Genomic DNA, 24,362 nt, shown 5'->3' on the forward strand with positions numbered 1-24,362 from the left:
TACGTGTGTGAAATGAAAGAAATGCAGTTGAGGGCAGTATTGATGGTGGAGAAAGTTTGAAAAAGGAGGACATCTACTTCGTTCTAGAATGAAAAGCCTCATCTTGATCCTGATCGTCATCCAGATCCAATAAGCCTTGTTGCAGCAGATGTTAATGCGAGAGAAGAACAAGGTCGATTCACTTGTCCTTCCAGTGAATTTGGAAAACTTAGTCAAGAACACATTGGTGCTAACATTCCAGTGCTTTAGGATGCCGGCTGCATGTGGTCCCAGTCTCAGAATTTTAAATGAGAACAGGGATCGATTTCTGACAGCACATCATCTTCACACTTGTTAAGCTGTTCTTACTCCAACTTGTATACAAGTCCTCTTAAATGTTTGTGCTGTTTCCAATGATCTGTATGGACGGCATGTATAACAAAGTAGCTGCTACAATAATACATGAATTAACCAACCTCAAGAAACTGCAGTGACACAAAGTACAAAATTTAAAATACAATAATAATGCAAAATATTCACATAAAATCCATTTCTACCACCAAACAATAATAGAATAACTATAATTTTGATGGCTTCAAAGGAAAACAAATTAATTTTAATTTTGAATGACCTGCAGAATGGGAACTTCCCTCTCATCCTTATTCAACCCAAACCCCCTCTTCACTCCACAACCCAAACCCCCTAAATCCCACAACCCTCTTCCCCTACACTCCCAACTGCTCTTCCCCATGACCCTCCAAATCCCCTCTTCACCTATGACCCTCCAAACCCCCTCTTTCCCATGACCCTCCAAACCCCTTCTTCCCCAAGACCTTCCAACCCCCCTCTTCCCCATGACCCTCCAACCCCCCCTTCCCCCATGACCCTCCAACCCCCCTCTTCCTCTATGCTCCCAAACTCTCTCTTCCTCTATGACCCTCCAACACCCCTCTTCCCCATGACCCTCCAACCCCCCTCTTCCCCATGACCCTCCAACCCCCCTCTTCCCCCATGACCCTCCAACCCCCCTCTTCCTCTATGCTCCCAAACCCTCTCTTCCCGTATGACCCTCCAACCCCCCCTTACCCTATGACTCGCCAACCCCCTTTTTCACCTATGACCCTCCAACGCCCCTCAAACCACCCTCTTCACCCAATGCCCCCAAACCCCCCCTTTCCCTTACGCTCCCCAACGCCCTTATTCCCCAAACTCCAGTCCCGCCACCCCCATCCCCATCCCCATCCCCATCCCCATCCCCATCCCCATCCCCATCCCCATCCCCATCCCCATCCCCATCCCCATCCCCATCCCCATCCCGATCCCGGCTTCACAGCACGCGCACGCGCACGCGCACACACACAAACGCGTCTCCGCCTTTATGAACATGGTCTCTCGGCCCTGCCCTCACCGGAAATCACTTGACGTACCGGAAGTGAACACCAACAAGCATGGCGTCTGTGTGCTGTGCGGCGGCTGTTTCCCGGCTCCTGAGGGCGGGGAGTGCCCGGGGCAGCAGGTATGAGGGCGACCTGGGAAGGCCAGGATTTCACTGGAGTGCGGGTGGCAGAGATCCAGTGTAACAGAAGCAGAATCGGGCGGCGTTGTACAAGTTTCTGCGGCCGATATGCCGTCCCGGTGTCCCCATCGCACTCCTTCCCCGCTCACTCTCCATTTTCCGGAGCCCACACCTTCTCTCCCCGCACCCTTCCCAAACGCATACCTTGCCCATATCCCCATCTCACCTTCCTCCAACCCGCTAAAGCCCGCACTCCTTACAACCCATATCTACCTGCCAACGCCACCTCCACCTGTCTGCTATACTTCCAGCACCTAGATCCCCACCCAGCCATTCAGTACCAACCTCCTCCATCTTCTACTTTCTAGGCTGCTTTTCTCCCCTCTTCCTCCTTTGCCCAGTGCCTCTTGTTCTGCTTTGCTTCACCCCCTTTCTATTCTGCATCTTTTTTTTTGTCCCCATCACTACATTTTGGAATGAAGAATCCAAGAAGTCACAATCTCAAAAGGGACGCAAGAACAGGGAGGTCTTTGGTGTTTCTGTTTAATTTGTTGTAATTGGTAGGAAAACAGCAGGGGAACCCTTTAATTGTTCAAGTTTGTAATACCATTCATCTAGATCAGGGGTTGCCAACCTGGAGCCCACGGACCTCTTTAATGGTAGGGGTCCATGGCATAAAAAAAGGTTGGGAACCCCAGATCTAGATTGTGGCTGACCCACCTCATCCTCATTGTCCTCTCCCTTAGATTCCCCTAAAATCCAGAAATCTGTTGACCTCTTTTATTGATTGAACTTGATGCCTGAGACCCATGGACATCCAGAGTAGAGAATTTAAAATATTCACTTCCTCAATAGGAAGATCCTCCTTTCCGGTCCATGCTAAGTGCCCTGCTCTCGATTCTAAGAGTGTGATCCATGAGTCTAAATGATCTACTTATCTGTTCTGTGCACCAAAATAAGTGAATGACTTCATGCTTTTCCATATTATGCTGCCCCTGACATTTCTTCCATACTTAATGTGATTATACCACAATTAGTGTTTTTTCATCCTACCTTCCCAACTAACCAGAATTATCAGACAACTTATTTGGTACCCCGGTCAAGTCATTGACGTAGATTGTAAACAGTTGGGCTTGAGGACTGATCTGTGTTGTACTCCAAGAGTCCGTGCCCATGAATCCAAGAACAATGATTTTTCACGCTCTGATTTTGTCAGATAACTAATTCATAATCCATGTAATACTATAAAATACTTACGATGACCCCATTTGTAGTATGGCTGGCTCACTGCACTAGCAACTTGGGTTCAATCCTGGACTCTGACGTTTAGTGTAGGATTGGGATTACCATGCTTGTCAGTCTGGGCTGAAGGGTCCATTTCTCTGTAGTTTGACTATTGACCCCCAGATCTGCATTCTTTAACTTTACTAACCAACATCACCCATGGGACTTTTGAACTCCAAATGGATCACATCGACTGGTTCTCCTTTGGATCTATTCTATGAGTCACATTCTTAAAGAAATAAATATTATTAAATATTATTTTTTGTTTCATAAGTCCATTCTGACTCTAATGGTGTTCTAAATGCCATCCCTTCCACTGAAGTTAGGCTAACACATAATTAGTTCCATGCATTGTCCCTCATCTCTTTTTAAATATTAGGGCTACATTTGCTATCTTTGAGGTCATAAAAACAGATCCAGAATCTGGAATTTTGGTAGATCATAGCCAAAATGCTCACAACAGCCACATCCTTTAAACTGTTGAGATATTGATCATTAAGTTATTGGGCTTATCTGCTTTTAGACTCACTAACTTTTGCATTCTTTTCTAATGCATATTCCCTTGATTTTATGGCATTTTGGGCAAGTATTTTTATTTAATTAATTCCTCTCTGCTTTCCTTATTCTCCTTTATAAAATCACTGTCTAGAAGAGATCCATGTTAGTTCTTTCCCTGTTTTATGTCTAACAGAGCTCTAGTATTTAATAGCATGTATATCTTCCGTGTGAATCGCACATGGTCGACATTTCCTCTGGGCTTTTTGTGCCTAATGTTTTGCAGCAAATCATGTACATCATAACTTCCAATGCATTTTTCAAATCATCAAGATTCAATTCACTTCAAACCTTCAATTGAATTGCTCAAGCTCTGTAAAATTTAATCACTAAGAACATGCTTCCTAATGGCCCTTTTAGGGTGATTGTCAATTTCTCATTGCACAAAATGAGATTCAAAATAGCTTTTCCTCTTCAATATTGACTCAGAAATATACTTGTGTGACATGTTTCATGAATTCATTCCCCACCTTATTACCTCAATTTGACTTGTCCAATGTATGTAGTTTGATGTTTTCTGATTACTTTACTACATCGTGTTCCTTTCACCTGATTTATATCATATTCAATATAACAAACATTATTGGCAACATATTCATAACTCTTTAGTATTCTTTGCCATTCCCTTTGTAATTAAATCATACTCTTTAACTTCTATTTGTGCCATTAAGAAAGCAGTTAGGGGGGAAAAAAACAAGATCTTGCCGAGGCACAGCGACAACTCGCGGATACCTCCTCTTATTTACCTCTCGATCGTGACCCCACTAAGGAGCACCAGGCCATTGTCTCCCACACCATCACTGACTTTATCCGCTCAGGGGATCTCCCATCCACTGCTACCAACCTTATAGTTCCCACACCCCGCACTTCCCGTTTCTACCTCCTACCCAAGATCCACAAGCCTGCCTGTCCTGGCAGACCTATTGTCTCAGCTTGCTCCTGCCCCACCGAACTCGTTTCTGCATACCTTGACACGGTTTTCTCCCCCCTTGTTCAATCCCTTCCTACCTATGTTCGTGACACTTCTCACGCTCTTAAACTTTTCGATGATTTTAAGTTCCCTGGCCCCCACCGCTTTATTTTCACCATGAATGTCCAGTCCCTATATACTTCCATCCCCCATCAGGAAGGTCTCAAAGCTCTCCACTTCTTTTTGGATTCCAGACCTAATCAGTTCCCCTCTACCACCACTCTGCTCCGTCTAGCGGAATTAGTCCTTACTCTTAATAATTTCTCCTTTGGCTCCTCCCACTTCCTCCAAACTAAAGGTGTAGCTATGGGCACCTGTGTGGGTCCTAGCTATGCCTGCCTTTTTGTTGGGTTTGTGGAACAATCTATGTTCCGTGCCTATTCTGGTATCTGTCCCCCACTTTTCCTTCGCTACATCGACGACTGCATTGGCGCTGCTTCCTGCACGCATGCTGAGCTCGTTGACTTCATTAACTTTGCCTCCAACTTTCACCCTGCCCTCAAGTTTACCTGGTCCATTTCCGACACCTCCCTCCCCTTTCTAGATCTTTCTGTCTCTATTTCTGGAGACAGCTTATCCACTGATGTCTACTATAAGCCTAGTGACTCTCACAGCTATCTGGTCGATTCCTCTTCTCACCCTGTCTCTTCCAAAAATGCCATCCCCTTCTCGCAATTCCTCCGTCTCCGCCGCATCTGCTCTCAGGATGAGGCTTTTCATTCCAGGACGAGAGAGGTGTCCTTTTTTAAAGAAAGGGGCTTTCCTTCCTCCACCATCAACTCTGCTCTCAAACGCATCTCCCCCATTTCACGTACATCTGCTCTCACTCCATCCTCCCGCCACCCCACTAGGAATAGGGTTCCCCTGGTCCTCACTTACCACCCCACCAGCTTCCGGGTCCAACATATTCTCCGTAACTTCCGCCACCTCCAACGGGATCCCACCACCAAGCACATCTTTCCCTCCCCCCCCTCTGCTTTCCGCAGGGATCGCTCCCTATGCGACTCCCTTGTCCATTTGTCCCCCCCCCCATCTCCCTCCTGGCACTTATCCTTGTAAGAGGAACAAGTGCTACACATGCCCTTACACTTCCTCCCTTACCACCGTTCGGGGCCCCAGATAGTCCTTCCAGGTGAGGCGACACTTCACCTGTGAGTCGGCTGGGGTGATATACTGCGTTCAGTGCTCCCGATGTGGCCTTCTATACATTGGCGAGACCCGACGCAGACTGGGAGACCGCTTTGCTGAACACCTACGCTCTGTCCGCCAGAGAAAGCAGGATCTCCCAGTGGCCACACATTTTAATTCCACATCCCATTCCCATTCTGACATGTCTGTCCACGGCCTCCTCCACTGTAAAGATGAAGCCACACTCAGGTTGGAGGAACAACACCTTATATTCCGTCTGGGTAGCCTCCAACCTGATGGCATGAACATTGACTTCTCTCACTTCCGCTAATGCCCCACCTCCCCCTCGTACCCCATCTGTTTTTTTTTTATATACATACATTCTTTCTCTCACTCTCCTTTTTCTCCCTCTGTCCCTCTGACTATACCCCTTGCCCATCCTCTAGGTTCCCCCCCTCCCCCCCCCATCTTACTCCCTGGGCCTCCTGTCCCATGATCCTCTCGTATCCCTTTTGCCTATCACCTGTCCAGCTCTTGGCTCCATCCCTCCCCCCCTGTCTTCTCCTATCATTTTGGATCTTCCTCTCCCCCTCCCACTTTCATATCTCTTACTAACTCTTCCTTCAGTTACTCTTGACGAAGGGTCTCGGCCTGAAACGTCGACTGTACCTCTTCCTAGAGATGCTGCCTGGCCTGCTGCGTTCACCAGCTACTTTGGTGTGTGTTGCTTGAATTTCCAGCATCTGCAGAATTCCTGTTGTTTAAGATCTTGCCCTGTAGAGTACAACAGCAGGGAAGTCACTACAAGCTTTATGAAACAGTGGTTTGATAACAACTAGAATACTGTGTCTGGGAACTGTTCATTAGGAAAGATAGGCTCATACACAACAGAAAGAGGCTCTTTTAACGCAGCATGTCCATGCTACTTGCTGTACCTACTTTAAATTTTATTTACCCATTTTAGACTGTAGTCTTCTATGCTTTGTTGAGTTAGGTTCTTGTCTAGATGCTTTTTCATGTCGTGAAAGTATCTGCAATATACCTCTTCAAGCTATGCTGTTTCTGCTCAACTCTCTGAGCTATCACTTTAAACCTCTTGCCTCACCCTCCCACCATGGAATCCATCTACCCTATCGCTCCCATTCATACTTTAAATAACTCTTTCAAGTCACCAGTCTCCTCTCCTCAAGGGGAAACAAACCCATTCATCTCAATCTCTCCTTATAACTGTAATGCTCCAATTCATGCAATATCCTGTTGAATTTGCTCCACCACAGTCATATCTTTCCTGTTGTATGGTGACTAGAACTGTACATAATATTTCATATGTGGCCTAACCACATTTTATGGGTCTGAAACATGACATTCTAGCTCTTATATTCCATGTCATGAGTACCAATATGCCTTCTTCACTACCTTATTCATCTGCATTGTAAATTCCAATGATCTTTGGGTGTATCCCAAAGTCTCTCTGCTCGTCAACACTTCATAGGGTTTGTCACTTGTCTCAGCTTACCATAGAGGACCTTGTTAAAGGTCCATTTAGTAATGTATACAACATCTACTACACTTACTCATTAATATGCTTAGTTGCCTTCTCAAAGAATTCTATCAAATTTGAGTGACCGTATTTCCCATGAACAAGGCTATCCTTAATCAACCCCAGTCTTTCCTGGTAAAGATAAATTCAGTACATTGGAATTTTTTTCAATAATTTCTGTGCTACTGAAAAGTCTAGCATGTAGTTTCCAGATATCCTTGCTTCCCTTTTTGATTAAAAGAACAATATTTGCTAATCTCCAGTCATACAGTACTTTGCAGCTAATGAAAATGCCGAAGTACCTGTTAAGGTCCCAGTAGCCTCCTTTACCTCCCTCAGCAGCCTGGGCTACATTTCATCAGGCTCTGGGGACTTGCCCACCTTCATGTGTCCCAACACATCTAGCACTTCATCCTTCCTAATGCTGACATGCTGCTGAACATCACTATTGTTTTTTCTAAACTCTCATTGTACCATGACTTTCTGGCTGAATGCAGAGAGAAGTATTTATCTGGGACATCCCCTTATCCTTTGGCTTCACACTCAGATTTCCCCTATAATCCCAAAGGGGCCTGGTCTTTTTCAGATTACTCTTAAGAATACCTTGGAATTCACTTAATCCTGTCTTTTCATGACCTCTTTTTGCCTGCTAATTTACTTTCTAACACCCTCTATCTTCATAATTATGCCATTTGCCATTGCTTATACCACAATTTCAGGCCAAGACCCTTCATTAGTAATGGAAAGGTCCTTTCCATCCCTGAACCCAACCTGACTTGCAGAGTTCGTTAAGCATCTTGTGTATGTTGCCTATCTATTAGATGCTGTTTTACTCAGAATCAGCTGCTCCTAATTTATCAGGTCCTGCTTAAGTTATTGAAATCACTTTCCCCCAATGAAAGCCTCTAATTTGCAGACCATACTTCTCACTCACCATAACAGCCTGAAACTTACAGAATTACAAATTCTGTTCCTGAAATACTCATCACTGACTCTTACGCTACTTGCCAGGCTGTTGGCCTATCTTCCTCCCTCTGTTAGGGGGTTCTGGCAGGGGCACTATAATATAACCCCACTAAAGAGATAGCCACTTCATTATTTATGTCTCTTTGGCAGAGCCTTCCAAGTCCTCCTTCCTGTCTACTACAGTGATGTTTTCTGTAAGCGATCGTATGATGCATCACAGGCTCCTTGTATTAAAATCGGTGCGCTTATGTTTTATCACACACCCATCTGCTCTTGGGAAAATAATTCCAATGTATTTGGGCTGGAGATTCTGGTGATTTCTCTGTGCCAATGGAAAACAATTGCAAGGAAGTCTAACGGGTAGTTAAGGTCATGTAGCTGGAGCAAAACTTTGCATTGCAGGGGATCAAGAACTAGAGGATGTAGAATGAAGGTGACTGGCAAAAGCACCAAACCCAACATGAGGAAAAGTTTTTTACAGCGAGTGTTCAGGGTCTGCAATTCACTGCCAGCGATTGTTGTGGAGGCAGATTCAGTTAGGCATTCAGAGGGGAGTTGGATAAGTATCCGAGAGGGAATTATTTACAATGGAGTTAGTTCTATCGTATTGTTACTAGAACCCTTAAACACCTTTCAATGCTGTAAATATTATAATTTATTCAGAGATCCCTTTAACCAATTTAACTCTTCGCCAGTTTACAAGTCTGTAAGTTTATACACTTCAGTTAAATCTATGGTCATTGTCTGTCTCTGTGCATTTGGGCGGCTGATGAACTGATTACTCGGGCTCTGATTTCGGGTCCACTAACAAAGTGCTTCTTTGCATCCAGTTCCTCGTCCACAACTGCTGTTGACTTGAGCCATTGCTGTTTATCTTTTCACTGTCTGGCCTCTCTGAGCAGAGCTGAAGATTTATTTTCCATCCATATTCACTGCCATCCAGTTGATATAATAATTTATTTTCATTAGTGTGTCAAAGATTTGTAATTTATTTGTGCAGTATAATAGTCGTGAGTATTTACATGATCTGGAGGCTCGCTGGTTTTAAATGGTTTAAAATGGTTTCGATTAGTAAATGTTGTCATGTTCAGTTACTAATTTCAGTAAGTAACTGAGATTAGCCTGGCCGTTTGTACGCTGTAGGTCAATTTAATCTGGCAGCATTTCCCTCATTGCAGCACTTGGTGCCACCAGTAATGCAGCCCTGACGCAATGTGTGGTGAGCTTTATCAAGTGCTGCGTTTCTCAACAGTTCTGATCTTTATCTTCCAGGTTAATTTTTTATACTGTATCTAGACGTGGGTTTAGAAAAGCACCAAAGAAAAATGAACCTCGGAAAGTGGAACCAGAGAAAACGGCTCAGAAAGATTTATCTTCGAATGTGAACCAGAAGAGCAAAAGCAGCCTGACCCCAATGCTGGAAGAGCCGTTCCCATCTAAATCAGCATTGTCATTCAGGCGACTCATCAAACCCTTCGTGTTTACTGTAGGGGTAAGTTGACATTGCTTGAAGATAAATTCGTACCACTTCTGAAATAGTTGAGATATGCTGAGATATTCTTTCATGGGTACTGGCTACCTCTTGGTTTTGTTCGAGTTCCTCTGGAGTTAACATCAACAGGCCATAAATTGTCTGTAGATTCTGTCTTTCCCACTGTACTTGTGTAGACTCACTCTACAGAAGTCACGATAAGGAATGCTGATTGGTTTAAGTTTTAGACATGGAGGTTAACTGTTCCACACAATCAGGAAAGCTCACCAACGTCTGTACTTTCTGAGGAGAGCTGGACTATGCATACCTATACTCACGACCTTCTGCAGATGTGCATTAGAGAGCATTCTAACAAGCTACATCACTGTATGGTACAGAAGCTGCTCTGCAGCGGACAGGAAGGCTCTAAAATGGGTAGTCAAAACTGCCCAGTTCACCAGCAGCACCAGCCTACTCACCATCAAGGACATACTGTGTGTGTACAGAAAGGTGCTGGAAAGGGCCCAGTTTCACCATGGAGGATCCCACCCTTCATGGACTGTTTCTCCCACTCCCATCAGGGAGGAGGCTATATAGCATCTGCAGCAGTTCCACCAGACTAAGAAACAGTTACTTTCCTCAGGCAGTAAAGGCTGATCAACATCTCTAGCCACATCCCCACCACCACTGCTTTTATCATTTCTTGTCAGCCGCCTTATGTATAAATACTTCTGTGCCTAGCATCACTTTATGGACATACAATCAATTTATGTATCAAACCTATCTTGTGCATTTATATATATCTTGTTATTGTGTTCTTTATCTTACTGTGTTTTTTTGTGTGTGCTGCATTGTATCCAGAGTAACAATTAGTTTTTTTTTTCTCCTTTACACTTGTGTACTGGAAATGACATTAAACAATCATGAATCTTCAGGATTGTTGATCAGGCAATGAACACAGTGAACTGGCTTTAAAATTTTGTTTGCCACATTAGCACTATGTCTTTGATTTCAATTTCTCATTGTCTTTTATTTTCTGTTCCACAATTCTGTTGCCTCTTTATCATTTGTAATCTGGTATGGTGCATTCCATGGTCTCATTATTTTTAGCTGCAAGTTTATTCTCATACAGTGTCATGTTATTTATGTATTTCATTACAGAAGGAGATAATCTATCTTTTCAGATCTATGCTAACTCCCAACAGAACAGAGTCCCAGTCGCTTCCACTGTTCACCCTGTTATATCCTCATAGCTCTATCATATAGCCATCAATTCCTCTGTGGTTCTTTTATATTTTACCTACATTAAGGGATAATTCACAATAGTTAATTAACCTATCACAATGTCTGGGAAGGATGAGGATACTAGAACACTCAGAGGGAACCCAGTGCAAACTCCACATAGATTTCACTTTAACTCTTTTTCATCTATATTACTCTTTTTTTAAATAGTAGTGTAATGTTTTCTACCCTGCAATCTGCAGGGACCATTTAGGATCTGTGGAATTTTGAAAGATGATCAAATCATCTATCATCAGTCACTTCTTCCAAAATTCTGCAATGTAGATCCAGTCCTTAGGATTTATCATTTTATGGACAGTATTTCTATTATTTCCCTGGACGTACCTTCTCTATTTTGCATAGCCATTAGCCAGAAGAGTCCCAGGAATCAGTGGGGAGTCAGTCTTTGTATATTCATGGCCTTTTCTTCTGTCTTCTTGGTAATCTCTTCTCATTTAAAGGTTCAGAATACAGTGCTTATTTTGGAAGTCATTGTGAATGAGATGACTTGCCTAATATATCCAATTGTGTAACTGCAAAGTTGTGAGAAAAAGACTGGACAAAAGTACTGGGGCAATTACACATCCTAAGGAGGAGGAGAAGATGGCGGCACGACAGCAGTGCGCACGGCCACTTTGGTGGTGACGTCCGTTATCCGTCAAGTAGGGGACCGTGCACAATTCTGATTTGTTGGAGACAGACATGAGAGTACAGAGGAACATCTGGAAAAGTTCTGAAATGCCTGCTTCACTGCCACTGCTACTGTGTGGTAACCGGAATCTCCGGAGCAGAAGGCCCCAAAATCCTCGGCTTTGCGTGTTTCAGCGGCCTGGGCGAGGTCGAAGGCGCTCGGCAGAGGATGGCGCTCGGGAGGCTGTATCGGAGAGGCTGGTCGGAAGCTCGAAGTTTTTGGACGGATGTACTCAGTGTCAGCTGTGGTCGGCTGCTTCCAAGGCATCAGCAAGTTGACAGTGCCTGGAGGTTTATGGCAGGGAGTTTCTCCCTTTTGCCGCCTGCTATCGGGGACTCGGGGACTTTTGAGACTTTATTTACCGTGCCCATGGTTTGTTCTTCATCAAATTATGGTATTGCTTTGTATTGCTGTAACTATATGTTATAATTATGTGGTTCTGTCAGTGTTAGTCTTTGGTTTGTCCTGTTTTCTGTGATATCACTCCGGAGAAACATTGTATCATTTCTTAATGCATGTGTGCATTTCTAAATGACAATAAAAGAGGACTGAGTGTTCTCATAATCTAATTTGATATTGGTTTGTACTGAGGCAGACTGTTATAGATGCCTTAGTATAGTGGTTTGCATGCCATCATGGTGATGTGTTTCTATTGGCATCCAAACATGAAGACTTTTGGTTGGGTTGAGTTGTTCTCCGATCTTGCTAATCCATTTGCAAATGTTTCATTGCCATATGAGGAGACATCACAATTGAACAGCACACTGAAGATGTCTCTTCATATGGCAACAAAAAATTTGCAAATGGATTGCCAAGATCAGAGATCAATTCAACCCAACCATCAACCACCCAAGCTACACATTTTCTTAGTTGTTTCCATGAAGACTTTTTTCAGCCTCTTGAATCTACGTGGCCTCTTGGTTGAGCAATTTAGTCATCTCGTTTGCTAGCTATTTCTCATGTGTCTGTTGACCTTCCGTTTGGAAACATTGGTCAATTCTGTTCAAATAGCCCTACAGTTAATGAGTTCTGAATTGTAGCTACTCTCTTTTAAATAAGTTTTTTCTCCTTTTAGACCTCTTGCATTTTTGTTCAAAATTTTGGATTTGTTTTTGCTGGTCATTGAATTGCTGTCAGTGCAGACCTTGCTGATCTTTGACGTATATAAAGGCCGGCAGCACTGTTGATTGATAGATTAACCTTTGATTAACCTTTGATTAATCACTGTTGATTAACCTTTTTTTGGTTAAAAGGCAGAAAGCAAAGCTCAAAGTGAATTTTAATATCAAAGTACACGTATGTCTCCATATACAACTCTGAGCTTCATTTTCTTGTGGGCATACTCAACAAATCTATAGTGTAGTAACTATAATAGAATCAATGAAATACTGCCCAACTAGGGTGTTCAACCAGAGTGCAGAAGACAACGAACTATGCAAATATAAATAAATACCAGTAACTAATGAGAACACCAGACAGAGAGTCCTTGAATGTGAGTCCTTTGGTTGTGGAACATTTCAGTGTGGAGCAAGTGAAGTCGAGTGAAGTTATCCCCTTTTGTTCAGGAGTCTGATGATTGAGGCTGGTGGTGTGAGTCCTGAGGCTCCTGTACCTTCTTCCTGATGGCAACAGTGAGAAGAGAGCATGACCTGGGTGGGAATCCCTGATGATGGATGCTGCTTTCCTACGACAGCATTTCATGTAGATGTGCTCAGTGGTTAGGAAGGCTTACCCATGATGGTCTGGACCAAATCCACTACTTTTTATAGGATTTTCCATTCAAGGGCATTGGTGTTTTCATACCGGGCTGTGATACAGCCAGTCAATGTACTGTCCAATACATGTCCAAGGTTCTGAGAATTCCTATATTGGTGTTCCCTAAGGGCCAGTGCTTTTTTGAAATTTATTATTTCCCTGGATTTGGGTATGCAGGTTTAAGGTTACTGATTTGTAGATTAGATTAGATTTGTAGATGTATTGAGCACTGTTGTTTGGTTTTGCTAGGCTACTGCTGTGCATGTAACTGCAAGAAAGTGCAGAGAGTTGTGGGCTCATCTTAGCACATCATGGAAACCATTCTTTCCTCTAAAGACTCTTTCTTGCTACCTTGGTAAAGTAGCCAATGTAATCAAAGACCACACCACCCCAGATATTCTCTGTTCTCTCTTATTCCATTGCACAGAAGATATTGAAGCCCGAAAGCACCTACCACTAGGCTCAAGGACAATTTCTACCTGAAAGTTATAGGAGTACTGAATTGTTCCTTAATACAAGATGGGACTCTTGACCCAACAATCCACCTTATGATCTTGCAGTTTATTGGTCAACCTGCACTGGACTTTCTCTGTAGTTGTTGTACTTTATTCTACAGTTTGTATTCATTTACCACAATGCACTGTAATGATATGATTTGTATGAACAGTATGCAATACAAGCTTTTCGATGTATCTTGGTGCATGTGACTATAATGCGGGAGGAGAAGATGGCAGTGTGACGCAGCGCGTGCAGCTCTCCGGTGAAATGATATCGTATCTGCTAAATAGGGGTCGTGGACAATTCTGATTTGATGAAGACAGACGTGAGAAGCAGAGGAACATCTGGAGAAATTTCTGAAATGCCTGGTTTCGCTGCCGTTGTTACTGTGCGATCGAGAATCTCCGGAGAGAAGGCCCCAAAATCCCCGGCTGCCTGCTGCTGGCGACCGAGGCTGAGGCCGAAACGTTCGGATAGAGATGGTGCTTGGTATTCGGCGTCGGAGGGCTGATCAGAGCTCAAAGTTTTCGGACGACTCAGAGTTGGATTGTGGTTGGGCATGGCAGAGTTTTCTTCCTTCTCCCGACTGTGTGAGATGTGGGACTTTTGAGAAACTTTGAACTTTTTTTTACTGTGCCATGGACTGTTCTTCATCAGGTTATGGTATTGTTTCACTGTTGTAACAATTTGTTATAATTATGTGGTTTTTGTCAGTTTTTCAGTCTTGGTCTGCCCTGTGTTTCTGTGATAACACACCGGAGGAATATTGTATCATTTCTTAATGCATGCATTACTAAATGACAAGAAAAGAGGACTGCGTGTCCTCATAATCTAATCTAATAATCTAATCTAAACCAATTGAAATTACAATTTGTAGTATCATCACTTTCAAAGATTATGCACACATGCACGGAACCCCCCCCCCCACCCGGTCTGTAGATTCTGTAGAGATTTGCAAGTCTATTATCTTTTCCTCTTGACTAGTTTCACGTACATGAATCTTTGTCTTCCACATGGTGGGTTGCCCAGTAGGTTATATAATTTCATGGAGGTTGTAAACATTACACCAAATAGGAGTCAAGACTTACTTAATTGTGAGTAATGCTATATACAAGACTCTATTTTCAGGCAGAAACTGAGCACTAGTTTATGTAGTTCACAGGGACCACATTTGGTGTGGCAGCCATTTGGCAGTATGAAACACTCAAATCCAGAGTTCAAAGTTACTTCAATGACCTGCGATTGGATTGGTTAGAAAAACATCAACCACCTAAAGCCGGAGACATCAGAAAGCAGGTAAATGATTCTTGAAATGTTTACTGCATGCAGTTTTATTTTGTTTTCAGTTTCTTTCAAATTATTAGATAATAATTAATGTTATTTATTTCCTGGATACAGTTCCTATAAAATGTAGCCTCCCCCCACACCCTTTGGAAGTTTTCATGTTTTATTTTACAACATTGAATCCCAATGGATTTAATTTGGCTTTCTTGACACTGATCAACAGAAAACAGGTCTCTACAAAATGATCTAAATTAATTACAGATATAAAACACAATAATTGATTGCATAAGTATTCACTCCCTTCAAGTCAGTATTTAGCAGATGTACCTTTGGCAGCGATTACAGCCTTGAGTCTGTGTGGATCGGTCTCTATCAGCTTTGCACATCTGGGCACTGCAATTTTTCTCCATTCTTTACAAAACTGCTCAAACTCTAGCAGATTGAATGGGGATCGTGAATGAACAGCCCTTTTCAAGTCCAGCCACAAATTCTCAATTAGATTGAGGTCTGGACTCTGACTTGGCCACCACAGGACATTAACTTTGTTTTTGAGCCATTCTTGTGTAGCTTTGGCTTTATGCATGAGGTCATTGTCTTGCTGGAGAAGAGATCTCCCGAGTTGCAGTTGTCTTGCAGACTGCATCAGGTTTTCCTGCAGGATTTTCCTCTATTTTGCTGCATTTATTTTACCCTCTACCTTCACAATCCTTCTAGGGCCCGCTGCAGTGAAGCATCCCCACAGCATAATGCAGCCACCACCATGCTTCACAGTAGGGATGGTGTGATTTTAATGTATGGTGTTTCACTTATACCAAAAATAGCATTTAGTCCAAAGGCCAAAAAGCTCAATTTTGGTTTCATCCGACCATGGAACCTCTTCCAGCTGACTTCAGAATCCTACGTGCCTTCTGGCAATCTAGTGGAGATTTCATGTGAGTTTTTTTAAACAGTGGTTTTCTCTTTGCCTCTCTCCTATAAAGCTGTGACTGGTGAAGCATCCAGACGACAGTTGTTGGATGTGTGGTCTCTCTCACCTCAACCAATGAAGCTTGTACCTCCTCCAGAGTTGTCATGGTCTCTTGGTGGGCTCCCTGACTAGTCCCCTTCTTGCACAGTCACTCAGTTTTTGAGGACAGCCTGCTCTAGGCAGAGTTACAGCTGTGACATATTATTTCCATTTCTTGATGACTGACTTAACTATACTTCAAGGGATATTCATTGACTTTGAAGATTTTCTTATATCCATCTCCTGACTTGTGCTTTTTGTGGAGTTGCTTGGATTTCATTTGTGTTCATGGTGTAGTTTTTGCCAGGGTACTGACTCACCAGCAGTTGAACCTTCCAGATACAGGTTTATCTTTGCTACAGTCAATTGAAATATCTTGACTGCACACGGGTGATCTCTATTTAACTAATTATGTGACTTTTAAAACCAGTTGGCTGCACCAGTGATGATTTGGTGTGTCATATTAAAGGGGGTGAATACTTATGCAATCAATTATTCTTTTATATTTGTAGTTCATTTAGATCACGTTGTAAAGATCTGTTTTTACTTTGACATGAAAGAATCTTTTTCTGTTGATCAGTGTCAAAAAGTCAAATTAAATCCACTGCGATTCAGTGTTGTAAAACAATAAAACATGGAAACTTCTGGTGGGGGGGGGTGGTTAATACTTTTTATAGGCACTGTATGTTCAAAGAGTTGGGGAGCTTCACATAGTTCTATTAATGTCTTAAGTCTATGTATTTTAATAAGCTTGCTTGGGATATCTGTGAGCACGTGAAGGGTTACTTTATTAACTAGATCTTGAATAACATACCAGTCCTGGAATGGTTGGAATGGTTCCTGGTGATTTACTTTAAGGAAGGAAATCTAATATTCCTCTGCAATCTGCTCATTATGTAACTCCAGACTTGTACCTCCATGGTGCCATTTACATGCACTGTCGAATTGCCAGAAAAGCCACTTGGTTTATGAATTGTTAGAGGTGAGGCTGTAGTAGCAATGTTTATGTCCCATGAATTTAAACAGAAATGGTAACAACTATTTTTTTGTAATCCCTAATGCTCTAAGGCACTTCTTTAGCAAAATTATCAAGCAAATCTGATGATAGGCCATGTAAAGAGATTTTGGGGCAAATTGAAGTCAAATCTTAGAAGCATCTTAAACCAAGAAAAGGTTATGGATAGATTTACGGAAGAAATGCTACAAGTTGGGTCCTTACTATTGATGGAACAGTCATCCATAGTGAACATTACAGCAGGAAAAAGCCTTCTGTCTCCCCAAGTTTGTTCTTCCATTTAACCATCTCAATTCCATGTTCCTGCCCCAGTATCATTTTCCTTTGATTACCTAGATGCTAAAGCATTGTCAATCTCAACCTTGACTGAACTCAATGACAAAACATCTGCAGCTTTGAGAGTTAGACAGAGGTGCACAACTCACTATGTAACCTCAGTGATAAATGTCCGGCCTGTTTTCCTGAGATTGGCTTAAGAGTCTAAAACTACAGGGCACAAAGGGTGTAACGTATTAGTGTTATATCTGTCGTCCTTCAGACTCCTCTGTTTTAAAATCCAGAGTTTTTCTATTTCAGTTGGCATGTGTTTTTCCAAATTGACTGCCTATACCAGGGTTCCCCAACCTTTTTCGCACTGCGGACCGGTTTCATATTGACAATATTCTTGCGGACCGGCCGACCGGGGGGGTGTTGCCAACGGACAAGAGTAGCAGTTAAATACGCTGGGTTTACCCCGAGAAAGACTATAATGACCATGAAGCCTTGTGCAGGCACCAGCGCGCATGCGTAACTTGCGCATGCGTGTACAACTTTTTTCCACAAATCATTTTTGGCAATTCTTTTCGGGCGGTGGGGGGGGTGGGTGTTAATCACGACTGGAATACAGATGATAATTAGCTAATGCACTCAATTTCGTTTCTAAAAGGGTTTATCTAACGAATTTAATATTAAACACACAGCGCATATTTTCCTCACATGAATATAGTGATAAGTCAATTATCAGGGGAGCTTGAAGTAAATGTTAAACGAACTTCCAGTAGAAGTGGTAGAGACAGGTTCGATATTATCATTTAACGAAAAATTGGATAGGTACATGGACAGGAAAGGAATGGAGAGTTATGGGCTGAGTGCAGGTCGGTGGGACTAGGTGAGAGTAGCGTTAAGCACGGACTAGAAGGGCAGAGATGGCCTGTTTCCGTGCTGTAATTGTTATATAGTTATACAAGTCAATGGCATCATAACATTTTAAGTATCGTTTGGATATTAAACACGCAGCACATAGTTTCCCCGTATGAACATATAAAATCATTGCAACACACCAATATTGCTGAATCAGTGGGAGCCCTGGGCTTGTTTTCCTGCAACAAGACGGTCCTATCGAGCGGTGATGGGAGACAGCGATACTCGAAGGGGGTTCCTTATGTCCAGTCTATTCCGCAATTTAGTTTTTGTTGCATTCATTGCAGAGATACGTTGGAAATGGAAGCAACATTTTCAGTGCTTTCGTGACTATCTCAGGATATTTAGCCTTGACTTTGATCCAGAATGCCGGCAGAGATGTTATGTCAAACATACTTTTCAGCCCGCCGTCATTTGCAAGCCCGAGGAGTTGATCTTCTTCCCGTGCTGAAATGGATGACGTGCGTGTAATGACCTCGCATGCGTAATGGCTCAACAGTGGGCGTGACAGGGAATGAGGAAAGGTGCAGCTGAGTCCTATCGCCAAATCACATCGTTTCCTTGCGGCCCGGTACCAGTCCGCGGCCCGGTGGTTGGGGACCGCTAGCCTATACTAATTCAATGAACCTGCATATAGACTTTGAGCTTTATATGCAAAATTTTCTGAACAATTATTAGTTTTTCAGTTGAGAAAAATCTTCATTTAACTATATTTCATACCAAAGTGAGTAACTTGCCATTTTCTTACATTACTACTCCATTGGCACCTTCTTGTCCAATGGTACCTAATTAGCCCCAGCTTTATATAGTCAGCAAACTTTGATATAATATGTTTAAGCTCATTTAAATCGTTAATATTGTTTCTAAATAACGGACATCAAAACACTGATCCTTGCGGTATGCCACTAATTATAGTCGACACATTTGAAAATGTTCCCTTAATTATACATTGTTTCTTTCTGGTCATCAGTGCGTGATAAAATGCTTCTCCGAACCCCACAAGCTCCTGTCTCATTTATCAACTTTGGTCAAATGTTTTTATGAAAATCCAAAATCACAGAAGTGCAGCTTAGAAACAGGCCCTTTGGTTCAACTGGCCCACGGCAACCAGGGTGCCCAGCTAAGCTGGTCCCATTTGCCTGCATTTTACCGGCATCCCTCTTTAAACCTTTCCTATTCATGCACTTATCCAAATGTCTTTTAAATTACACCTAACTATGTTCTCTGACAGCTTGTTCTATGTATGCACCAGTGTCTGTATGACAAAGTTGTCTCTTGGGTCCTTTTAAATCTTTCACCTCTCACCCTAAACCCATGTCCCCTAGTTTTAGTTCCCTTTCCTCAGGTTAAAGACTGTGTGTGTTCACACTATCTGTCTCCCTAATAATTTTATACAAGAATCTTTTAAGGAATAAAGTTCTAGCTTGTCCATCCTGTCTCTATAACTCAGGCACTCGTGTCTTGGCAACCTTCTGATAAACTCTCGTAAATCTGAGCATACTACAATCAGTCATTCCAATCAGTCAGTCCACTTCCTGTCAAGCCTCTTCGTTTGCAAGTGTAGATGCTGGTATGAGGTGAGGGATCAAGATTTTTTCTAATCTTAATAGTTCTCCAGCAAGTATTCTTTACTGGTTAATTATTTTAGACTCATTATTCTTATTAACCTGTTAATTCCCAGCTGAAATGCTTTTCTGCTATTTGCAATAAGACATACAAGATATGTGTAATATCTCAGCAATTTTGTTATTCTCATCACATTATTTCCTGTTTCAGTACACAACTACCATTCATTGTGTGTTTACAACTTGCTGGTTTAGTTTCCAACTTGTCAATTTTCATATTCAGTTATTTACTTTTTATCACTGTTTTTGTCATCCATTATTTTTAAATGACCCTGAATCCTTGGTTTTCCTGCTTGACACCACTCTGTAAGCATCCTTGAATCTATAATGTTACCCTTAACTTTTTAATAAGCCACCAATAACAAACTTTTCCTGTGGAAAGTTTGTCTCAATGGAAAGCAACTTTAAGAATTTTCAAATATGACTTCAGACTTTTTAGAGGGATGCAGCACAGTAACAAACCTGTGCCCCCCCCCCCATTACACCCAAGTGACCAGTTAACCTACTAACCTGTACACCTTTGGAATGTGGGAGGACACCGGAGCATCTGGAGAAAACACATGCAGTCACGGTGGGGAGTACAAACTCCTTGTGTCCAGCGTCCAGAATTGAACCTGGGCTACTGATAGTGTTACACTAACCACAATGCCACTATACTGCCCCCTTTGTGTTTCATCTTGGCCATTATTTACTTCCTATGTATGTAAATGATTTAAAATTGAGAGACTTGTCAAGAGTATATGTATCATTATCAGTCAAAAGATGACTACTTTCATATTGCAATCTTTCACTATGAGAATGTTAATTAATCCTGAATTATTATACAAGAAGGGGTCTAAGATAGCTAACTCACAGGTTAGTGACTTGAAATGTTGAATGTGTTCTATACATGTCTACTAGTGTATTCTACTGGTCTGATTTGTCTAGATATGAAAATTAATCTCGTAGAACAGTGCAGTACAGGGGCTGGCTCATTGGATTTAGACTAATCCCATCTGTCTGCATGTGCCCTATATTCCTCAGTTCCATGCCTGTTCATGTGCCACTCTAAATACTACTTCTGCTTTCACCACTTCCCTGATAGCACATTCCAAGAACCTACCAAGTGTTATCTCTTTCAAACTGCCCACCCATCTTAAAACTATGACTTCTAGTGTTTAACATTTCTACCGTGTGAAATAATACTGACAGTCTACTCTGTCTATGCTTCTGTCAGGCCAGTCCTCATCTTCCATTGCTTTAGAGAAAGCATTTGAAACTTTTCCAACCTCGCCTGAAAGCTAATATCCTTTGACAAAGACATGCATGTACTACATTTACTATAGTACTATTATTATTTTTTTGGTTGATGCCTACTCCTTTGTAGGAAAGATGTAAACAGTTGCCACCACTGTTATCTGTCTTGTTTTTCACCCCTTCCTAACCTGATTCTTTATGAACCTCACAACTTAAATCACAACTGACTACTGTCATTTTATCATCCTTTAATTTCAGCTCTTTTCTTCACCTCACCCTATCCATTTTCTCTGCCTTTTCAAAATGTCTTGAACCTTTTACTTTACTTTATTGTCGCCAAACAATTGATACTAGAGCGTACAATCATCACAGCGATATTTGATTCTGCGCTTCGCGCTCCCTGGAGTACAAATCGATAGTAAATAGTAAAAATTTAAATTATAAATCATAAATAGAAAATAGAAAAGGGAAAGTAAGGTAGTGCAAAAAAAACCGAGAGGCAGGGCCGGATATTTTGGAGGGTACAGCCCAGATCCGGGTCAGGATCCGTTCAGCAGTCTTATCACAGTTAGAAAGAAGTTGTTCCCAAATCTGGCCGTACGAGTCTTCAAGCTCCTGAGCCTTCTCCAGGAGGGAAGAGGGACGAAAAGTGTGTTGGCTGGGTGGGTCGTGTCCTTGAGTATCCTGGCAGCACTGTTTCGACAGCGTACGGTGTAAAGTGAGTCCAAGGACGGAAGATTGATTTGTGTGATGTGCTGGGCTGTGTTCACGATCTTCTGCAGCTTCTTCTGGTCTTGGACAGGACAACTTCCATACCAGGTTGTGATGCACCCTAGAAGAATGCTTTCTACAGTGCATCTATAAAAATTAGTGAGGGTTTTAGGGGACAGGCCAAATTTCTTTAGCTTTCTCAGTAAGTACAGGCGCTGGTGGGCCTTCTTGGCAATGGACTGTGCTTGGTTGGACCAAGTCAGGTCATTTGTGATATTGGGCACAGTGTAAGCTCACTCGCAACCATGAAACTCTTTTTAATTTATTGAGAGAACAGCATGGAATAAGCCAGCCCAACACTTTTAGCCATGTCGCCAAGCAATCCCCTGATTTGATCCTAGCCTAATCGCAGGACAATTTTACAATGACCAATTAACCTACCAACCGGTATGTCTTTGAGCTGTAGGAGGAAACCAGAGCACCCGGAGGAAACTTGCTTGGTCACGGGGAGAATGTGCTAACTGCTTCCAGGCAGTGTCAGGAATTGGACCTGTGTTGCCTGTGCTGTAAAATGATGTGCTAACCACTACACAACTGCGCTGCCCCAATCTGTTCTCTGTATTTTCTCCACCAAGGGAAGAAAATTTCTTAACCATTTACGTATTGCCTTTTACCATTTTTACCTGTTTGGACTTTTTTTTGCTGAAGCATTATTTTTAAATTGTCTCTTCTGATGTAATGTGCTAATCCCTAACTTGCACATAACAACTAATTGCATTTTGAACTACCAGTGGTATAGAATCAAAATTTGCAAATACTAAAATTGGAGATGTGGTTGATTCTCTTGATGTGAAAGGGAATTACAGAGGGACATGGGACAAAGTGGGCCTGATGTCAGATGGAATACAATGTAGGTAACATATTTTGGAAATGAAAGTGGGAATAATTATATTCCAACATAACAATGCTGTCAAATGTGAGTCATTATTTTAGTGGCATATTTCATTAGAGATTTCACATTTAGAAGTTCAGATATAAGTAGATCACTGTGATGCTACAGCATAGCGGTATTAGATGTAATGAAATCAGAAAAACTCATTAAGTCGGCAGAAAGAGAAACAGTTAACAAAGATGCTTCATCAAAGCTCACTGATCGCTTAACTATTGATCATTCCACGATGCTGCATGACCTGCTGAGTGTTTCCAGCTTTTCTGTTTTTATTTCAGACAGTATTTGCAGACTGTTCGATTTTTTTTGTGAAGTGAAGGATATAAGCTGGTTGTGTGTTCTGTATGCTTTTAGCTGGAGGAGAGTGATAAAGAGGAGAGTGATTTGTTTACAAAATATTTAACATGATTTTAAAAAACTCAGGAATTAAAGAAAATATTGTTGAGGAAAATAAAATGTTTCTAGAATTATCTTGTATTTTCTTTGGATTTATGCTCGTAGTTACCTTATTTATGTACAAAGTAAATAAGGACGTTCCAGTATTAAAGGAATGTCAAGAGTATGTACAATATGTTTTAATGAACGAGTTGGAGGAAAAGGTTGTGAGCTTTGATAGGAGCGGTAGTTAAAGGTGGAAAGAGCTTTGGAAGAGTTGGGTCTAATGGGATAAGGTTTGATGAAAGAATTATGGTCAGTGAGCTCTGGGATACAAATACTGTGAGTTTTGATTTGAAGACTTAGTTTGTAAGTTGTATGGCCTTTGAGAAAAGTTGCAATAGTGGTGGTGAGCTTTGGAGAAGTTGAGTTGCTAGTAAAGTTGAGCAGGTTAGAGTATTGCAGAATGAGAACTTTGAGAAAGTTGGTGCACAACAACAGTAAACACTTGGAGGTTGTTTGCTACAAAAAAGATCTGAGTGAGGGGAAAGGGATTTGAAGAATGAGATTGGGTGTAAGATAAACAAGCTTTTCCAGGTGAATATGCTGTCAGAGGGATGGGAATAATGAATCTTGTATGATCATTTATTTCAGAAGCAATTCTTGCTGTGTTTCAGGTGAACCGGTGGTGGAACAGTCTTACCGAGGGGCAACGGGCTGTCACAGGTTTGTGTTAAATGCAGTGAACACACATGGGAAGGCTGAGAAAGTGTTGAATATTGAGAAGGTAGTTTTTCTATCACAGGACAGCTGTCCACTTTAGCCACTTGAATAAAGATGCCGAAACATGCTTTAAAAGTTTTTCTTCCTCTGTATAAGCTGAAAAGCTTGAACATATAGACATTAAGAAAGAGGATGTGCTGGATCTTCTGGAGAGCATCAAGTTGAATAAGCCACTGGGACCGGACCAGATATACCCCAGGCTACTGTGGGAGGTGAGGGCAGAGATTGCTGTCTGGTAATGATCTTTGTATCATCGAGGACAGGAGAGGTTCCAGTGGATTAGAGGGTTGCAGATGTTGTTCCCTTATTCAAGAAAGGGAGTAGAGATAGCCCAGGAAATTGTAGATCAGTGAGTGTTACTTCAGTGGTTAGTAAGTTCATGGAGAAGATCCTGAGAGGCAGGATTTATGAACATTTAGAGAGGCATAATATGATTAGGAATAGTCAGCATGGCTTTGTCAAAGGCAGGTCGTGCCTTACAAGCCTGATTGAATTTTTTGAGGATGTGACTAAACATATTGAAGGTAGAGCAATAGATGTAGTGTATATGGATTTTAGCAAGGCA

The 24,362-nt window shown here is 42.0% G+C and overlaps 1 protein-coding gene across 1 annotated transcript in view; it reads left to right on the forward strand.

Annotated features, from left to right (window-relative positions):
- The first annotated feature begins 1,406 nt into the window (after nucleotides 1–1,406).
- Nucleotides 1,407–24,362, forward strand: part of parlb (presenilin associated, rhomboid-like b) — a 55,395-nt gene continuing 32,439 nt past the window's right edge. The window contains exons 1-4 of the mRNA XM_063046077.1: nucleotides 1,407–1,495; nucleotides 9,211–9,430; nucleotides 14,790–14,930; nucleotides 23,692–23,740. Coding sequence (XP_062902147.1) covers nucleotides 1,428–1,495; nucleotides 9,211–9,430; nucleotides 14,790–14,930; nucleotides 23,692–23,740 — 478 coding nt within the window. The 5' untranslated portion in view covers nucleotides 1,407–1,427. The remainder of the gene's footprint in view (nucleotides 1,496–9,210; nucleotides 9,431–14,789; nucleotides 14,931–23,691; nucleotides 23,741–24,362) is intronic.

Source organism: Mobula hypostoma, chromosome 4 (assembly GCF_963921235.1).
Source record: "Mobula hypostoma chromosome 4, sMobHyp1.1, whole genome shotgun sequence".
Taxonomy (NCBI): Eukaryota; Metazoa; Chordata; class Chondrichthyes; order Myliobatiformes; family Myliobatidae; genus Mobula; species Mobula hypostoma.